Genomic DNA, 13583 nt, shown 5'->3' with positions numbered 1-13583 from the left:
ATGAAGGTAGAAGTTTCAGGAACTTAAAGTAAGGTTTAGTTTAAAGTTTAAAAAACAGCACCTAAACATCATGAAGTGTCTGGAGACAGACATGGGTTAGGAACTCAAAGCTTAAAATAACGTTTTATTCAATTTCTTTCTAAATCAACAAAGAATTTTGAATTACGTTTTTGCTGAGCCAATCTCTTAGAGTCACTTAATCTTGAAGCTTGAAATGTTCAGCTAGCTACTCATGGTAGGTAAGTTATAGGCTTGTATGTAAGTATTTGAAAATAATAGTAGTTAAAGGCCAGGTATTCAATAAAATAAAATTTAGAAATGCCTAGAATTGACATGGTTTACAGGAAGATAAAAATAAGTTAAATCCATATTCACTTTTAAAGTCAGCATGAGGTTTTTTTCTTCCAGGAGACTCATCCTCTCCCACACCCATTTTTGGATATAAATTTAAGGACATTACCCCCTAAACCCTTTGTCTTCTAGGAGAATGACAGGCCTAGAAGGACTTTTTCCTGAGGGCAACTGACTTCCCGTTCTTTCTGCACAGGCAAACTACTCTGTCTTTTTCCTGGTTGTTTCATGCTGGGAAATCTTTTAAAAGCCTTAAAAGTGTTTGTGTTTCCCATAGTAAACTCTGTCTTTGAATTTCAATTTGTTTCTTGTTTTTTATGCCTAGGGAGTCAGTCTTTTGAGCTTTATTACTTTATTTGGGCCTCTCCCCCGTCTCCTCCTCTTCCTTCTCCTCCTCCTTCTTTATTTTTTAAACTACATGTGTTGAAGCGGTCTTTAACAAGAAACTTTAAATACTAATGATTCAATTCTGTTTTCTTGGGGAATAGCTTGTAGGAAAAGTTGGCCCTACTCTATCACCTGTCTCATCTATCTATCTATCTATCTATCTATCAATTCCCCCAAATATGGCCTCCTAATAGCTTTATTGATAAACACTGTGACAGATACTGGTCACACATGGTCACTTGGGTGTTCAGGACGCCTTCTGGGTGTAGACGGCCCACTAACCCTAAGCCCTAGGTCTCAGCAGGCCAGGGCAGCCCATTTGGACCCAAGTCTTCGTGACTGCAGTGCATGCATGTGCACACTCAGGGCATCTCAAACAGAGAGATGGTGTTCGAAGACACTAGAGCTGTTTCATAACTTCCTCATGCCTCTCATCACTGCCCTATCCCTCTGGCCTGAAGACTCTTCCTTACCCTCCTCCAAGCTACAATTTAATCTCCCTTATTTCCTTACAAAAGGTCCTTAAATTGCCACTTGTGCTTACCACGTCGTCAACTGCCTATACTTTTACAAATAGCCATGGACTAAATGAATGTATAAGGAGTGAATAGACACTGAAGGGATACCTAAATAAAAGGGGTAATTCATGCTAGGCTTGATTGTCTGGAAAAGGTCCTTATGCATGTGCCTAGTTTCTTCGTTTCTTTTACTCTTCTAAGATCGAGTGATTGGAATTATCATGAGTGTGGGTTTACCCACTCAGCAGATATTATGTGCAGTCTTGGATGCTGCCTACGAGGAGACAACACTGTCTTAGGCAAGTTATTTATGATGTAATCAAAGTGAATGCACAGTAAAGTTGTCTAACCTTTAAGGCATTCCCACAATGAGGTGCTACACCACAGAAGATTCACCGAGGGACTACCAGTCATAAATCCATCATGTCTATCTATAGTATGTGTTCTCTTGAACTATTAAAAGACTGATTTCTAGCCAGGCATGGTGGCATACACCTGTAATCCCAGCACTAGGGAGGCAGAGGTAGGCAGATCTCTGTGAGTTCAAGGCCAGCCTGGTCTACAAAGCAAGTCCAGGATAGCCAAGGCTACACAGAGAAACCCTATCTTGAAAAAACAAAACCAACTAATCAACCAAAGACTGATTTCTAGAACGTGGTCCAATATATGTCCAAACACTGGACATTTGTCAAAAGTCTATATATTTCCCCTGGTTGAAGTCCCATGTGTTCTAGCTGCATATACGAAAACAGGCTAAGAGCCAGGAATCATACTCTGGTGTGAGCCAGGAATCACACTCTGGTGTGAGCAATTCAATTTGGGGGCTACTTAAGACGTAGAATCTGAACTTATAATGTTTTGGGCCTGTATTCTTAGTCACACCAGCCTCTTTAATTCTTACGGTTTGAATCTGAGGTGAAACACACAGTCCCCGGGTTTGAACACCCTGAGGGCCACTCGGCCTCCCTCTTAACTCGCCCAGCTGCAAAGAACCCACCACTCCTGCCTTCTTCTTCTCCAGCTTAGTCTCCCAACTTTGCTGTTAGTTGCTCTTCCAGATCATGTAATGTCAGCTGCAGTGGGCAGGCATCAGAGTGTGTGAGGCAAGCTCAGTATCAGACCAGATGGATTAGTCTTGTCTGAAGAGCAGCTGGCTGTACAGTAAGATGGCTTTTACGATGCCTCTTTCATGGATGAGAGTTATATGATATCTATATCGATTTCCATTTACTCTGCGTTAAAATAGAAGCAGTCTGTATGCTAATGTTTTGTTCAGATTTTCTCATGGCCACGGGGGCTTTCTTTTCTCATGGTTCTTGATAAAGTTTTACATGTATTACCATTTCCTGAAAGTTAATGCTGAAGCGTTCTCAAGAATTTAAGTGTAGCCAGCTATGATGTGGCAATCTGCCTTGGAAGGTGAACGCAAGAGCATTGTCCCCAGTGCATGTCCAGACTGCTCCACAGGCCACAAGACCTAGTCTCAAAAATATAAGACACTCTGGGTTCATTTTCAGCTATGTCATTCCGCTTCTTAAATAGCACGTTTTCATAAAAATAAGTACCACATTTGCACTGATTTTTATTGAACTTTAATTGATTAGTATATGTTATATATGTATGATCTAATAGCGGCAATGAATCTTATACTCATAGCAAACAATCTAGTTTGCCTGCATCATTGTACAGGTGAGGGAACCAAGCCCATCCCTTTAACTGACATACTCCCTAAGTGCTGTCTCTCCTTGCCTCAGCCATCACCTTTCTTCAAATCTACCCTGTATAAACATGAAAATATGATCTTGTACTGGGCATGGTGGTGCACATCTTTGAATGCCAGCACTTGGGAGGTGCTGGGATTACACACACACACACACACACACACACACACACACACACACACACACACACACACACACAGTATTTCACTGATTGGTGAAATGCTGGGTTTTCAGTGTCTCACCTATGTCAAATTGGCCCTTCTGTTCGTTTATTGCTAACTCTTTACCAGATCCCCAGCATCTGTTTTCCCTGCCCCTCCCCTCAGGCTCAGATGCTCCTCACTTCCTGTAAACAGAGTTCTATACGTTTTTCGGACCAAACCTTCCCAAGGCAAAAGCCATTCCGGAGCCTTTAGGTCAAGTCTACAGCCAGAATGAAGACAGCAGAGTGAAGGGGCCAGAAGCAAGGTCACACGAAGTTTTACGGCCTTCGTCAGTGCTGACTGCTTAGATATTTCTTCTGATTGAAATGAAGGCCTTCTCATTTACAAACCCTGCACCAGGGCCTGTTCTGTGGTTCCACAAGCCCTCAAGTAGTCTCCTGAAAGTATAGCCTTCCATCAAGAGCCTCTTAGAAGTGTGTGCAAATGTGTGTTTTCTTTTCTAATTCATTAACATTATAATTGCTTCTTCAGATGTGTGATTATTTGTATATTTTTGCCAGATTTTAAACGATTTACTTATTTGAGCCAGGGTCCCACAGCTTTGGCTGTTCTGGAACTCACTATGTAGATCGGGCTGGCCTTGAATTCACAGAGACCTGTCTGCCTCCCAAGTGCTGGCATTAAAGGTGTGCACCGCTGTGCCCAATACAAGATCATATTTTCATGTGTATACAGGGTAGATTTGAGGAAAGGTGATGGCTGAGGCAGGGGAAGAGAGCACTTAGGGAGTATGTCAGTTAAAGGGATGCGCTTGGTTCCCTCACCTGTACAATGATGCTGACAAACTAGATTTCTCAGAGTATAGAATTTGTTGCAGTGCTGAAGGCCAGTCTTGCTATAAGACTCACCCTTGCTTTTTCCACTGGGTGTGACAGAGACATAAGAAGTCTTAGGTGGGGGAAGATACACATTTTCTGTTTTCCCATTTGCAGTGGTGCATTAGGTGAACAAGCGGTCCATTTTCTTTTATGAATGAGATTACCCGTGGAGACAGGTAATGTGCTACCTCCAGTTTCCCAGCATCTTGAGCTATGTATTTTTTTAAAAGATTTATTTATTTATTCTATGTATATGAGTGCTCTATTTTCATGCACATCAGAAGAGGGAATCAGATTCCATTACAGATGGTCGTGAGCCACCATATGGATGCTGGGAATTGAACTCAGGACCTCTGGAAGGGCAGCTGGTGCTCTTAACCACTGAGCCATCTCTCCAGCCCCTCATGCTAATGATTATATTGCTCAGTCCATCAGCCCATGATGCTGAGTACTTGTTCTGGAGACCAACAAGCAAAATACCAGGATTAAATAAGGGACATGTTATTTTTATTAAATAAAAGCAAATCATCTCCATAGTTACAGTCACATGTCTGTTGTCCTGGAGTGTCTTCTCTCCTCTCCTTGTGACAATGTACAAGTTTAGCAGTGCTTCTGAGTGCCCTGTGACAACTGAGGTTGAGTGGGGAGAGCCGTAGCTCCCATTTGGTTCTGCCACAGCACACATGCTGAGGAAGGTAATCCCTTCAGTTCACAAAGACTTAGATGAGGAACTGTTGACATTCGTGTTGTGCCTTCCTTGAGTCTTTCCTAACAATTAAACCAGCTGTTACTTTTCAATACATGGGTCACTTTCTTTGCATTTGGGTCAAACTCCAACTGTGAAGATCCGCTGAAAAAGTAGAAGAACCCTGCATGTAAAGAAAAGAGAAAATGTGAGCTACTTTCCTTATAGCAGGAATTTGGAAAGATAAAAAAAAGGCAGTAAGAGGAAAAGTGGAATGCAGAAAAAAAATCAGGGCTGTGACTCAGTGGTAAGACACTTGCCTAGAGTGTCCAAAGTCCTGGATTCAAACCCTTGCTCATCTGAGAAAACAGCAGCAACAACAAAAAAACAAGAGAGTGTCTCTGTTGTTTTAGACCATGCCAAGGACAAGGTCGAGCATTAAACAAAACTACTACTTTTAAATTTTTGGTTGGGCAAAGCTGTGTTAAGTAAGTCTCCATCTTTCTGACAAATGAGTGGAAGTTTAGGCAGACGCGAATATTTGTCCCAGTGTACTTGGCCAGGAGGGACAGAGACGACACTGTGTTTCTGTTTTCAATCAGAAAAAAAATTCTTGTTTGAAACTATGATTTATTTCCTTTCTTCCCAGTCCTCCTGCCCCTCCCCTCTGCCATCTTCTCGACAAAGGGCTTTTTCTGGCCCTAAGGAAACTGGAGTGATTTTAATCACCACACCTGCTCCTGCTCTGCAGATGTGGCCCTCAGTGGCAACAAAGATCACCAGCTTTTATTCGATTACTCTTGCATAGGAAAAAAGTCTTTTAAGCCTTGATGTGTGGAAAGGTGAGTATTTACAAGGAACCAATGTGTCTGTCATTAACCGAGTTAGGAAAGACAGAGAACATCTGACGTTGAACAGTGGAAACCAATGGCGTCTAGAAGGCCAGGCACACCAAGGGGAGTTTTGTAATGAATAAAGGCTCAGAGTGAGGAAGCAATGTGCCAGCACTTTGGTCTTCCACATGTGCATAAGATACAAGAGTTTTTGTTAAGCACCTTCATGAGTCAAAACAGCTCACTGGGAGTTCACCATCATTGCTGCGAAAACAAGAGTTAACAATCTTGGGAGGGAAGAGAGTACTGATTTTTAAAAAATCATGTTATTAAATATCATCTAATTATCTTTTGTCCTGTCATACTACAGAGCATTTTGAGGGCCCCATCACCAACAGAGCAAGTGTCCTCTCACCAAATGCTTCAAAGACACCATCCACCTTTGAGTCAATGCCTGGAAAGTCCTCAGCTATTCTCCTGGGAAATCCTGGCTCCATGGACTGTTTCTTCTCATCAAATCTGCACAAAATGAAAGAGGTGCAGCTCAGCAGTGCACGGAGGGTGTGCTCCCCAAACTTGAGAGCCATGTGCAATTCTAGTAACATTTCCAAGCTCTGCACATAAATGTCAAGCTTAGTTAGCACCACGTGTTTTTAATAAGGTAAAATTAGCTCTTGAAACCATAGCCGCACCAGGAACAGGGAGGGCAGCCTACTATGGCAGTACTGTTTGTTATTGTTTTTCTTAAGCCTGGACAAGAGACTCTTCATCTTCTTTCAACCACAAGGGCATGATCACATGAATATATAACCATGTATACATACATATGCATATGATTGCACACACACACACACACACACACACACACACACACACACACACACACGTGTGTGTGTGTGGATTGAGTTACAGAGTGGAAATACAGTTTCCGTGGCTAGAGAAGCCTCATGGTTAAGAGCACTTTTGCTGTCCTGTCCCTTGACTGGAATTCATCTCACCAAGTCAGTTCAGGTGGCTTACAGCTGCCTGTCACTCCAGTGTCAGAGGATCTACTGGATGCACTCTTTTAGCCTCTGTGGACACCTGTAAGCTCATGCACACACTCTCACACAGAAATATCCTCCTAACTAGAAATAGAACGTTTGGGCCTGGGGTGGTGGCTCAGTTGTTAAGAGCACTATCTGCCCCAGAACCCACACAGTGGCTCCCAACCATCTGTAACTCAATCCCAGTGGAATTCTAAGGACATTTCTGCCTCTAAGGGGACTGTAATCATGTGATGTGCACAAAATAATAAAGTTTTAAAAATGAAAAAAATATACTTTTCATTTCACTACCATAAGTAGGCTCACTATATCTTCTTTTCCTATCCCGTATACTGAAGTTGTTTTTTTAAATAAATGCCCTCTAGAAAAAGGACTGAATGGGAAGCGAAATACAGGGAGTGTGGCTGCACACTGGATGGTCTGCCCTGATGTCTTGGCATCTGACTAATGGAATCAGTAAGCTGGTGAGGGGTCCTGAGTGGGAACCATCAACTGTGCCTGCTGCTGTGTCTTATCCCTAACCAGGCAGAGGTCCGCAGTACGTGAGCTCAGCGGAAGTCCTAGGGCGGAAGACAGGAGCCGCACGGGGGAGACAATGACAGCTCCGGGGCTCTGGGAAAGGACCTCAGACTTCGCAACGGGCCTTGAAGTTCCGAAAGGAAGGCTTCATGGAAGTGGTGGTGCTTTTAGAGGAGAGGGGAGGGGAGAAGGAAGTCCTATCCTACTGCATGAGGGTAGGGTGACAGGGCATGGGAGTGAGCAGGGCGTAGGGGCGGGATGGGGCTCTAAGCAGGAACACTTAAGAAATGCCTGTTGGAAGATGCTGCTGTGTTTCAAAGCTCTCCTCACAGTTTTCCAAAGTCCCCATCCTTGCCCAGAGAGAGGGTGAGGTGGAAGCATTTCCTGAGAGGAAGGAAGTAATTCTCCACTTGGTCTCTAAACTAAAGCACCTTCACAGCGTCTCACCTCCAGTATTTGTCCTCTACAAAGAAGTACGTCTTCTTTTTCTCCTTACTAGAAAAGGCAGCATCAATCTTCCTGACGCTTGCAGGGAGACCCAAAGTGTGGATGCTTTTAGGATACCCTGCTTGCTCCTCGTGTCCTCGGATAGCCCAGTACTGATTTCCTATACGAAAACAAAACAACAGAAACACCAGTCATGTTAAAAGTCTAAGTCAGTATGCCTTGCAGTTCTGGAAATAAATCCTTAGCATGTTTGCTGTTCATGGTGGAGAGCAGGTGAAAGTTTTAGATTTAGCCCTTAGCAACATGGGGCATGCAGCAGTGTTCAGATGGAAAGACTGAGCAAAGAGCAGAGCAGGGAGCTACCAACTCAGTGTCTCTCCCCTAAGTTCATTTTCTTTGAGACAGGGGTTCTCTGTGTAGACTTGACTGTCCTGGACTCACTTTGTAGACCAGGCTGGCTTCGAACTCATAGTAAGCCATCTATCTACCTCTGCCTCCCAAGTGCTGGGATTAAAGGCATGTGCCAGCACCGCCCAGCCCCTGAGTTCATTTTTTATCTGTAAATTATAAACATGTTGGTTTTTGTGTATGTCTTTATTGTCTTTGTAAAGTTTTTAATTACACAGAATTTGACATAGTAAAGTAGATCCCTGTCCATTTTTCCTGCCAGAAGACTTGTCTCATCAAGTTAAATAAATTATTATAGAATCATTACCTTTAATAATGAAGACAGTGTCTTTGTTAGTAACCTCATATGCAGCATCCACATTGGAAGGAAGGGACGGCCAAAACGAAGAGACCAAATGAAAGCCAGGCTCAGGGGTTCTGAGAGATTTGCGCCAAAAGTGCCTAAAAATAGATGTTTAAAAATGACATTTGTAAAACAGCTTTTCTTCTTTGCTGTGTTATCTCTCCCACTCCAGTTCATCCACAATTCCTTCATTCTCTCATCCTCTAGGTTGGATATACAAAGTACAGGAATATTGTTACTGAGAAAATATCTCTCTCTCTCTCTCTCTCTCTCTCTCTCTCTCTCTCTCTCTCTCCCAAAAGACTGCAACAGACGTCATGCCATAGGTTTCCAGACAATATTTGTGACAGCAAAGTTTTTCACCAGATACATTGCTTAGTTAAGCATAAACTTTAACTATCTGTAATACTCGTGAAACCGTGTAATTAAAGTATCACCCGCGTTTTCTAAAAAGATGGAAAGTGAGTGTGCATGTGTGTGGGAGTGTTATGTATAAATATACTCTTGTACATTCACAGAAAAATCTAGAAGAATGCCCAACAGGTCTTGAAGTAGGCTATGGTGGCACATGCCTGTAATCCCAGCACTTGGAAAGAGGTATGACAGTTTCCAGGTCACTCTGGGCATCTTTAGAAAGACCCCTGACTCTCAGAATATCTACTGTTTATGTATAGAGAGCTGGGAATGAAAACTTCTCAGCTCCCTTTCATGTAGAATGAATATTTTCTCACAGACATACTTATCCAGAATTAAATGAACTGATAAATTTTGATGCTTCTCTTACTATTATTTTGAAAGCGAAGAGAAATCTCTGAATATAAAGATCACTTCTGCCCTCTAAAAAGTAATCCTGGCCCAGGAGAACATTTGGGATCAAAATCTTAGTGACAAATATCTGGCCCTCAAAATTTAACTTGGAGATTTTAGGAACACATGGGAACGTCAGTGCCAGATCCACAAGATTCCAAGTTCCAGAGTTTGTTTTATAAAATGTTTTTTAAAATCTATATAAATTTCCCTCTTGTTCTCTTTTCTAAGCAGTTTTTCATCAAAATAGTGATTTAGGGCTCTTTGGACTGACCTGTCTTTAAAAAATAAGACTTCTCCCCGCAGGGTGCTGACTGCATCAAAGGACAAAGCAGGACTGCACATCAGTGATGTGTCAGGTTCTGGAGAGTTAGGTTCGGTGGGTACCACGAGGACATCAGGGGATGCTGGGGGAGGTCCTAAATTAGGGAACAGATTAGAGGAGGCAAGATTAGGAGAAATGTGGCCTATTTGTCAATTCCATGCTCCCAAAGAGCCTCGAGAACTGGGGATTTAATCACAGATATTCATGTGGGCAAAGCCGCAGGACTCTTCAGCTCCACTCACCATAGAGGGACTGAATCCCTTCCACATCGTCCTGAGAGAGATGAAAGCGGGCCAGGTCTGAGGAAGACTTGTAGACTGGGTACATCAAAGCCTCAGCCTTGGCCGAGTGAAACAGACCCAGGGAATGGCCAAGTTCATGAGCAGCTACCAGGAACAGGTTGGTACCTATTGAAGAAAGAAATTATAGTTTGTTGATCCGTAACTCCATGTATATCATTATAGGCCAGCTGGGCATGATGTCTATTTGCTTCCTGGAAACACAGAGGCTTTTTCTTGTTTGCTGGTTCACTGAACAAAAGGCTGATTACACACTCAGCAGAAAAACAGGGTATTTTACAACTCGTGTCTGAGATCAGTTGGAAGTATCCAGACACAGCCAACAGGTCTTCTCTTGGCTCCAAGAGCGTCTGAACAGCATCCCGCACTTATTATTGTCAGAAATGGAACAAAGATTATCACTTGTTGTTCAGCATCTCAGAGCTCGTTCTTTCCCTTTGCGGACGAAAAGCTAAACAAACCCTGCTCCAACATGGAGTCAGCGTTTGACAACTTTACTACCAGTCAGCTCATCACAGGGCATTCATCTCAATTCCGAGTCCCTTAAATAACCACCATTCTGTACTTTCTGTTGGATCCTCCTACATCACTTTCCAGCCTTGTCATCCTATTCCATGCCAAGTCCCAAAGATGACTAATGAGAGAGCTGTCACAGGGTTTGTAAACTGAGTTTAGAACATAGCAGGCCTTACTGTCACAAGTAAGACCCCGGGCGCCATATTCACACTCTTCCCACTGTAACTACGTGACTCAGCCCCCTCTGCGCCAGCACTGGGAGGTACGGGGTGATTGTGATTTTGGCACAAATTTTGCAAATGTCAAGTGTGGATGTTGTGGACCTAAGGGTGTTCTCATTTTAGTAAGAGTCCTCTGCAAGAAAAAGCTAATTCTATAAAACCACAAATTTTATTCAGGAAAAAGTTAGATTTATATTTTCTACAGATATCAGTTTATATTTTCATTATGAACCCCAGCTCAGTCTCAAAATAATTCAATTTATTTCAGCCACACTTTTGAAAACTTTGAAAGCCAACCCCCAAAGTTATGAACTATGAGCCCTTCCTAACTAGAACTTGGAGGTACTTTGAGGTTAGTCCTTTCAGAAATGAATAAAAATTCATCTCATCCCAGAAGTCACAAACATGTGAGTTAATCATACTAACAAAATGAACAAACAGAAACCCCTCTGGTTCTTAAATTTAATTTTGGCTTCTGGTTTGAAAAGTAAATAGAAGGAATCACAAGTGTCACTGTACTGTCCTATTATATATTGCTTGAATTTCTACAATCTAATATCATTACAGAGTTTAATAATAGTGTTCTGTAGATCACAAAAGATCCACAGCTGTTAAAAATTTAGCGGTTTTGCCCTTTTATTGAAAATAGATTCTTTTCTCATACAATATGTCCAGAATACAGTTTCCCATCCTGTGCCCCTCCCTGTCTCTCCCTACCTCCCTCCCATCCAAATTCACTCCCTTTCTGTTTCTCATTAGAAAAGGACAGGCTTCTAAGAGATAACAGTAACATAAAACATAACAAAATAAAATAAAATAAAACAAAAACAGCACATTGAAGTTGGACAACTCAAACACTTATTAAGAAAATAAATGGTTTCTAAGCATCTGAAAAACAAATTTAAAAATTCCATTGGGATCCAGAACCCATTCTGTCATTTGTACAGCCGATTGTGGCGATTTCCCTAAATATGAAAAGTGAAACTAACTCATGCTGTGAACTGTAGCACTAACCTGTTGTGTCCTCTGTCCACTGTTCATCATCATCGAAGTGAGCATCTCCGTTAATCCCCAGCCCAGGTGCAAAGGCGTGAGCCAGGACTGTTCCGGGCCCATCAAAAGGGACAAAGTCTCCATGTTCTAAAGGGGAAATGCACAACTGTAACAATTGGTAACTGAGATCTCTTTGTAACATCTTCAGTGAAATACCACCTGGCTATGTGCATTTCAGGCAGTTCTTGAGCTTTTACCTCCAACCGCAAAGGAGATCATTATGTCCGCCTCCCCTTCAGACATCCTAGAGAACGTGAGCGGCGTCACCTCCTCCCAGACTCGTAATGCTCTCTCGATGGCGGAGTCCACGCTCTCCCTTGGTAAATCCGGTGTGTAATTCACAATCCTGTATGAGAGAAATCGAAGAAGGTGACGTCTGCTTCTGGGACGCGTCTGACAGTTTTGAGACCGTGTGAAAACTTTGGACCCCTTACCTGTAGGTGATGTGGTTTTTCCTCCACTTGGGTGAGCCTGGAAAGGTGGTGAAGCCGCCGACGTCGGGAACGCCACACCTGGGCTTGTGCATCAGATCCATAGTGTTGGAGTCCAGCGTTCCCGTCATCTTCAGCCCAAGGAACTTCTGCATCTCCCGGATTTTACTGACAACAGGACTACTGCCCATTCTCTTAACAAATTGCTTTGCATCCTTTTCAAGGCCATAGTAGTTTTCTAGGTATTTCTAATGGAATAAATACAACTTTCAAGTCACAATTCTGGTTTCTTAAGCTATGGTTATTTATAGAATGCACGTTTAGTCACACATGGTCTTTACTTCATTCAGTCACTCATTCATTCTTCATTCATTCATTCAGACAGGATCTCACTATTCAGCCAAGGAATTCCTTGAACTCATGCTCTGCCTGTGTCTGCCTCCTGAGCCCTGAGATTACAGGTTTGGACCACCAAGCCTGACAGTAACTTACTTTTTTTTTAGTCTCTTTGTCCTATATCTCTAGTTTGCTGAAATGCTAAGTAAAACACTTCGTTTAATTCCACACTTTATTTTTGAAACACAATGACTTTGTAGTTTGTTTTGCCACTAACGCAATGAAAGCTTGGGGGAAATGCACAAGTAGTTAGTGCAGAGAAAACAAACAGGAACAAATAAGCATTTGTGTGAACATTTGTCTGTTTGGGGTAATTTTATTTAATTTCCTCAATTTTCCACTTTTCACCAGGGTTTGGCTTACTAGGGAAGAAACTAGGCAAGCTTCTCATGTACTAGCACTACAATATTTTATTAAATTACACTGGACTCAAATTCTGAAGGATGGTCTAAAGTAAGGCAGAGGTCGTGCACCCTCCCTTGTCGCTCACGTGCCTCCAACACCACTGTCATGTTCTGTCATGCTCTGTGACCTTCAGAGCATCACCCAGTATTTCTGGCCCTTGTTTCTTCTTGCCCAAAGGAAGAATGATGTGCCATAGAGGCTCAGTGGCTTCTAACTCTCCTGCAGTGCTACCCAGGCAGGCAGAGCCTGTCTACGGAATGCAAAGCTGCGCCCAGCCGATGAGCCTGGAGGCTGATTTGAGTGCTTACCTGAAGAATCTCCATGCCATTGCCTTCATCACCTCCACGTCCATGCAACGGATAGGATGAACACACCGCTACACACAGCCACAGCAAGGCCGGGAAACCCTTCATCTCTACTGGCTCTCCTCAGCTCTGTGCTGCCTTCACTGTGTTCTCTGTCCGCCTCCTCCTAGGTCCACCTTCCTGCGCCCAGCTTTTATAGAGTGACAGTGTTTGTGGAGATCACCCGCAAACTGACTCATAATTGCTTCCATCCAAATGGGACCATTTCCAAAAACCAAAAATTAAAGTAGGGTGATACAATCTTCTTTACTAAGTTCTCCGAACCTTCTTAATTTTGCAAGGCAAACGGTGATTAATCTCCAGGAAACGCTTCCTGCCTTGGTAAGAGGGAAAACTGGGGCATTTTTTTTCACATTGGAAAACTTAACTATATTTTGGAAGTTGTAATGTTTGTGGACTAACTTGGTAAAAAGTCCAAGTTGTGCAGAAGCCAAGGCTGAATACAGTAAGGTGTGGGTAAGGAAA

The 13583-nt window shown here is 42.7% G+C and overlaps 1 protein-coding gene across 1 annotated transcript; it reads right to left on the bottom strand.

The window, feature by feature from the left end:
- Positions 1 to 4504: 4504 nt before the first annotated feature.
- Positions 4505 to 13256, bottom strand: LOC311598176 (stromelysin-1). Its single transcript, XM_084783127.1, has 10 exons — positions 13062 to 13256; positions 11956 to 12200; positions 11719 to 11867; positions 11483 to 11608; positions 9675 to 9839; positions 9382 to 9526; positions 8265 to 8398; positions 7550 to 7709; positions 5953 to 6056; positions 4505 to 4888 (listed from the first exon to the last, which is right to left on the bottom strand). The coding sequence occupies exons 1-10, from the start codon at positions 13164 to 13166 to the stop codon at positions 4788 to 4790; spliced, it is 1434 nt and encodes a 477-aa protein (XP_084639253.1). The 5' UTR covers positions 13167 to 13256; the 3' UTR covers positions 4505 to 4787.
- Between the last annotated feature and the right edge of the window lie 327 nt (positions 13257 to 13583).

The sequence above is a fragment of the Acomys minous genome, assembly GCF_964271855.1.
Source record: "Acomys minous genome assembly, chromosome: 5".
In the NCBI taxonomy this organism is placed as follows: Eukaryota; Metazoa; Chordata; class Mammalia; order Rodentia; family Muridae; genus Acomys; species Acomys minous.
Note: the sequence above shows the minus strand (reverse complement) of the source record. Positions and strands in the feature narration are given on the sequence as shown.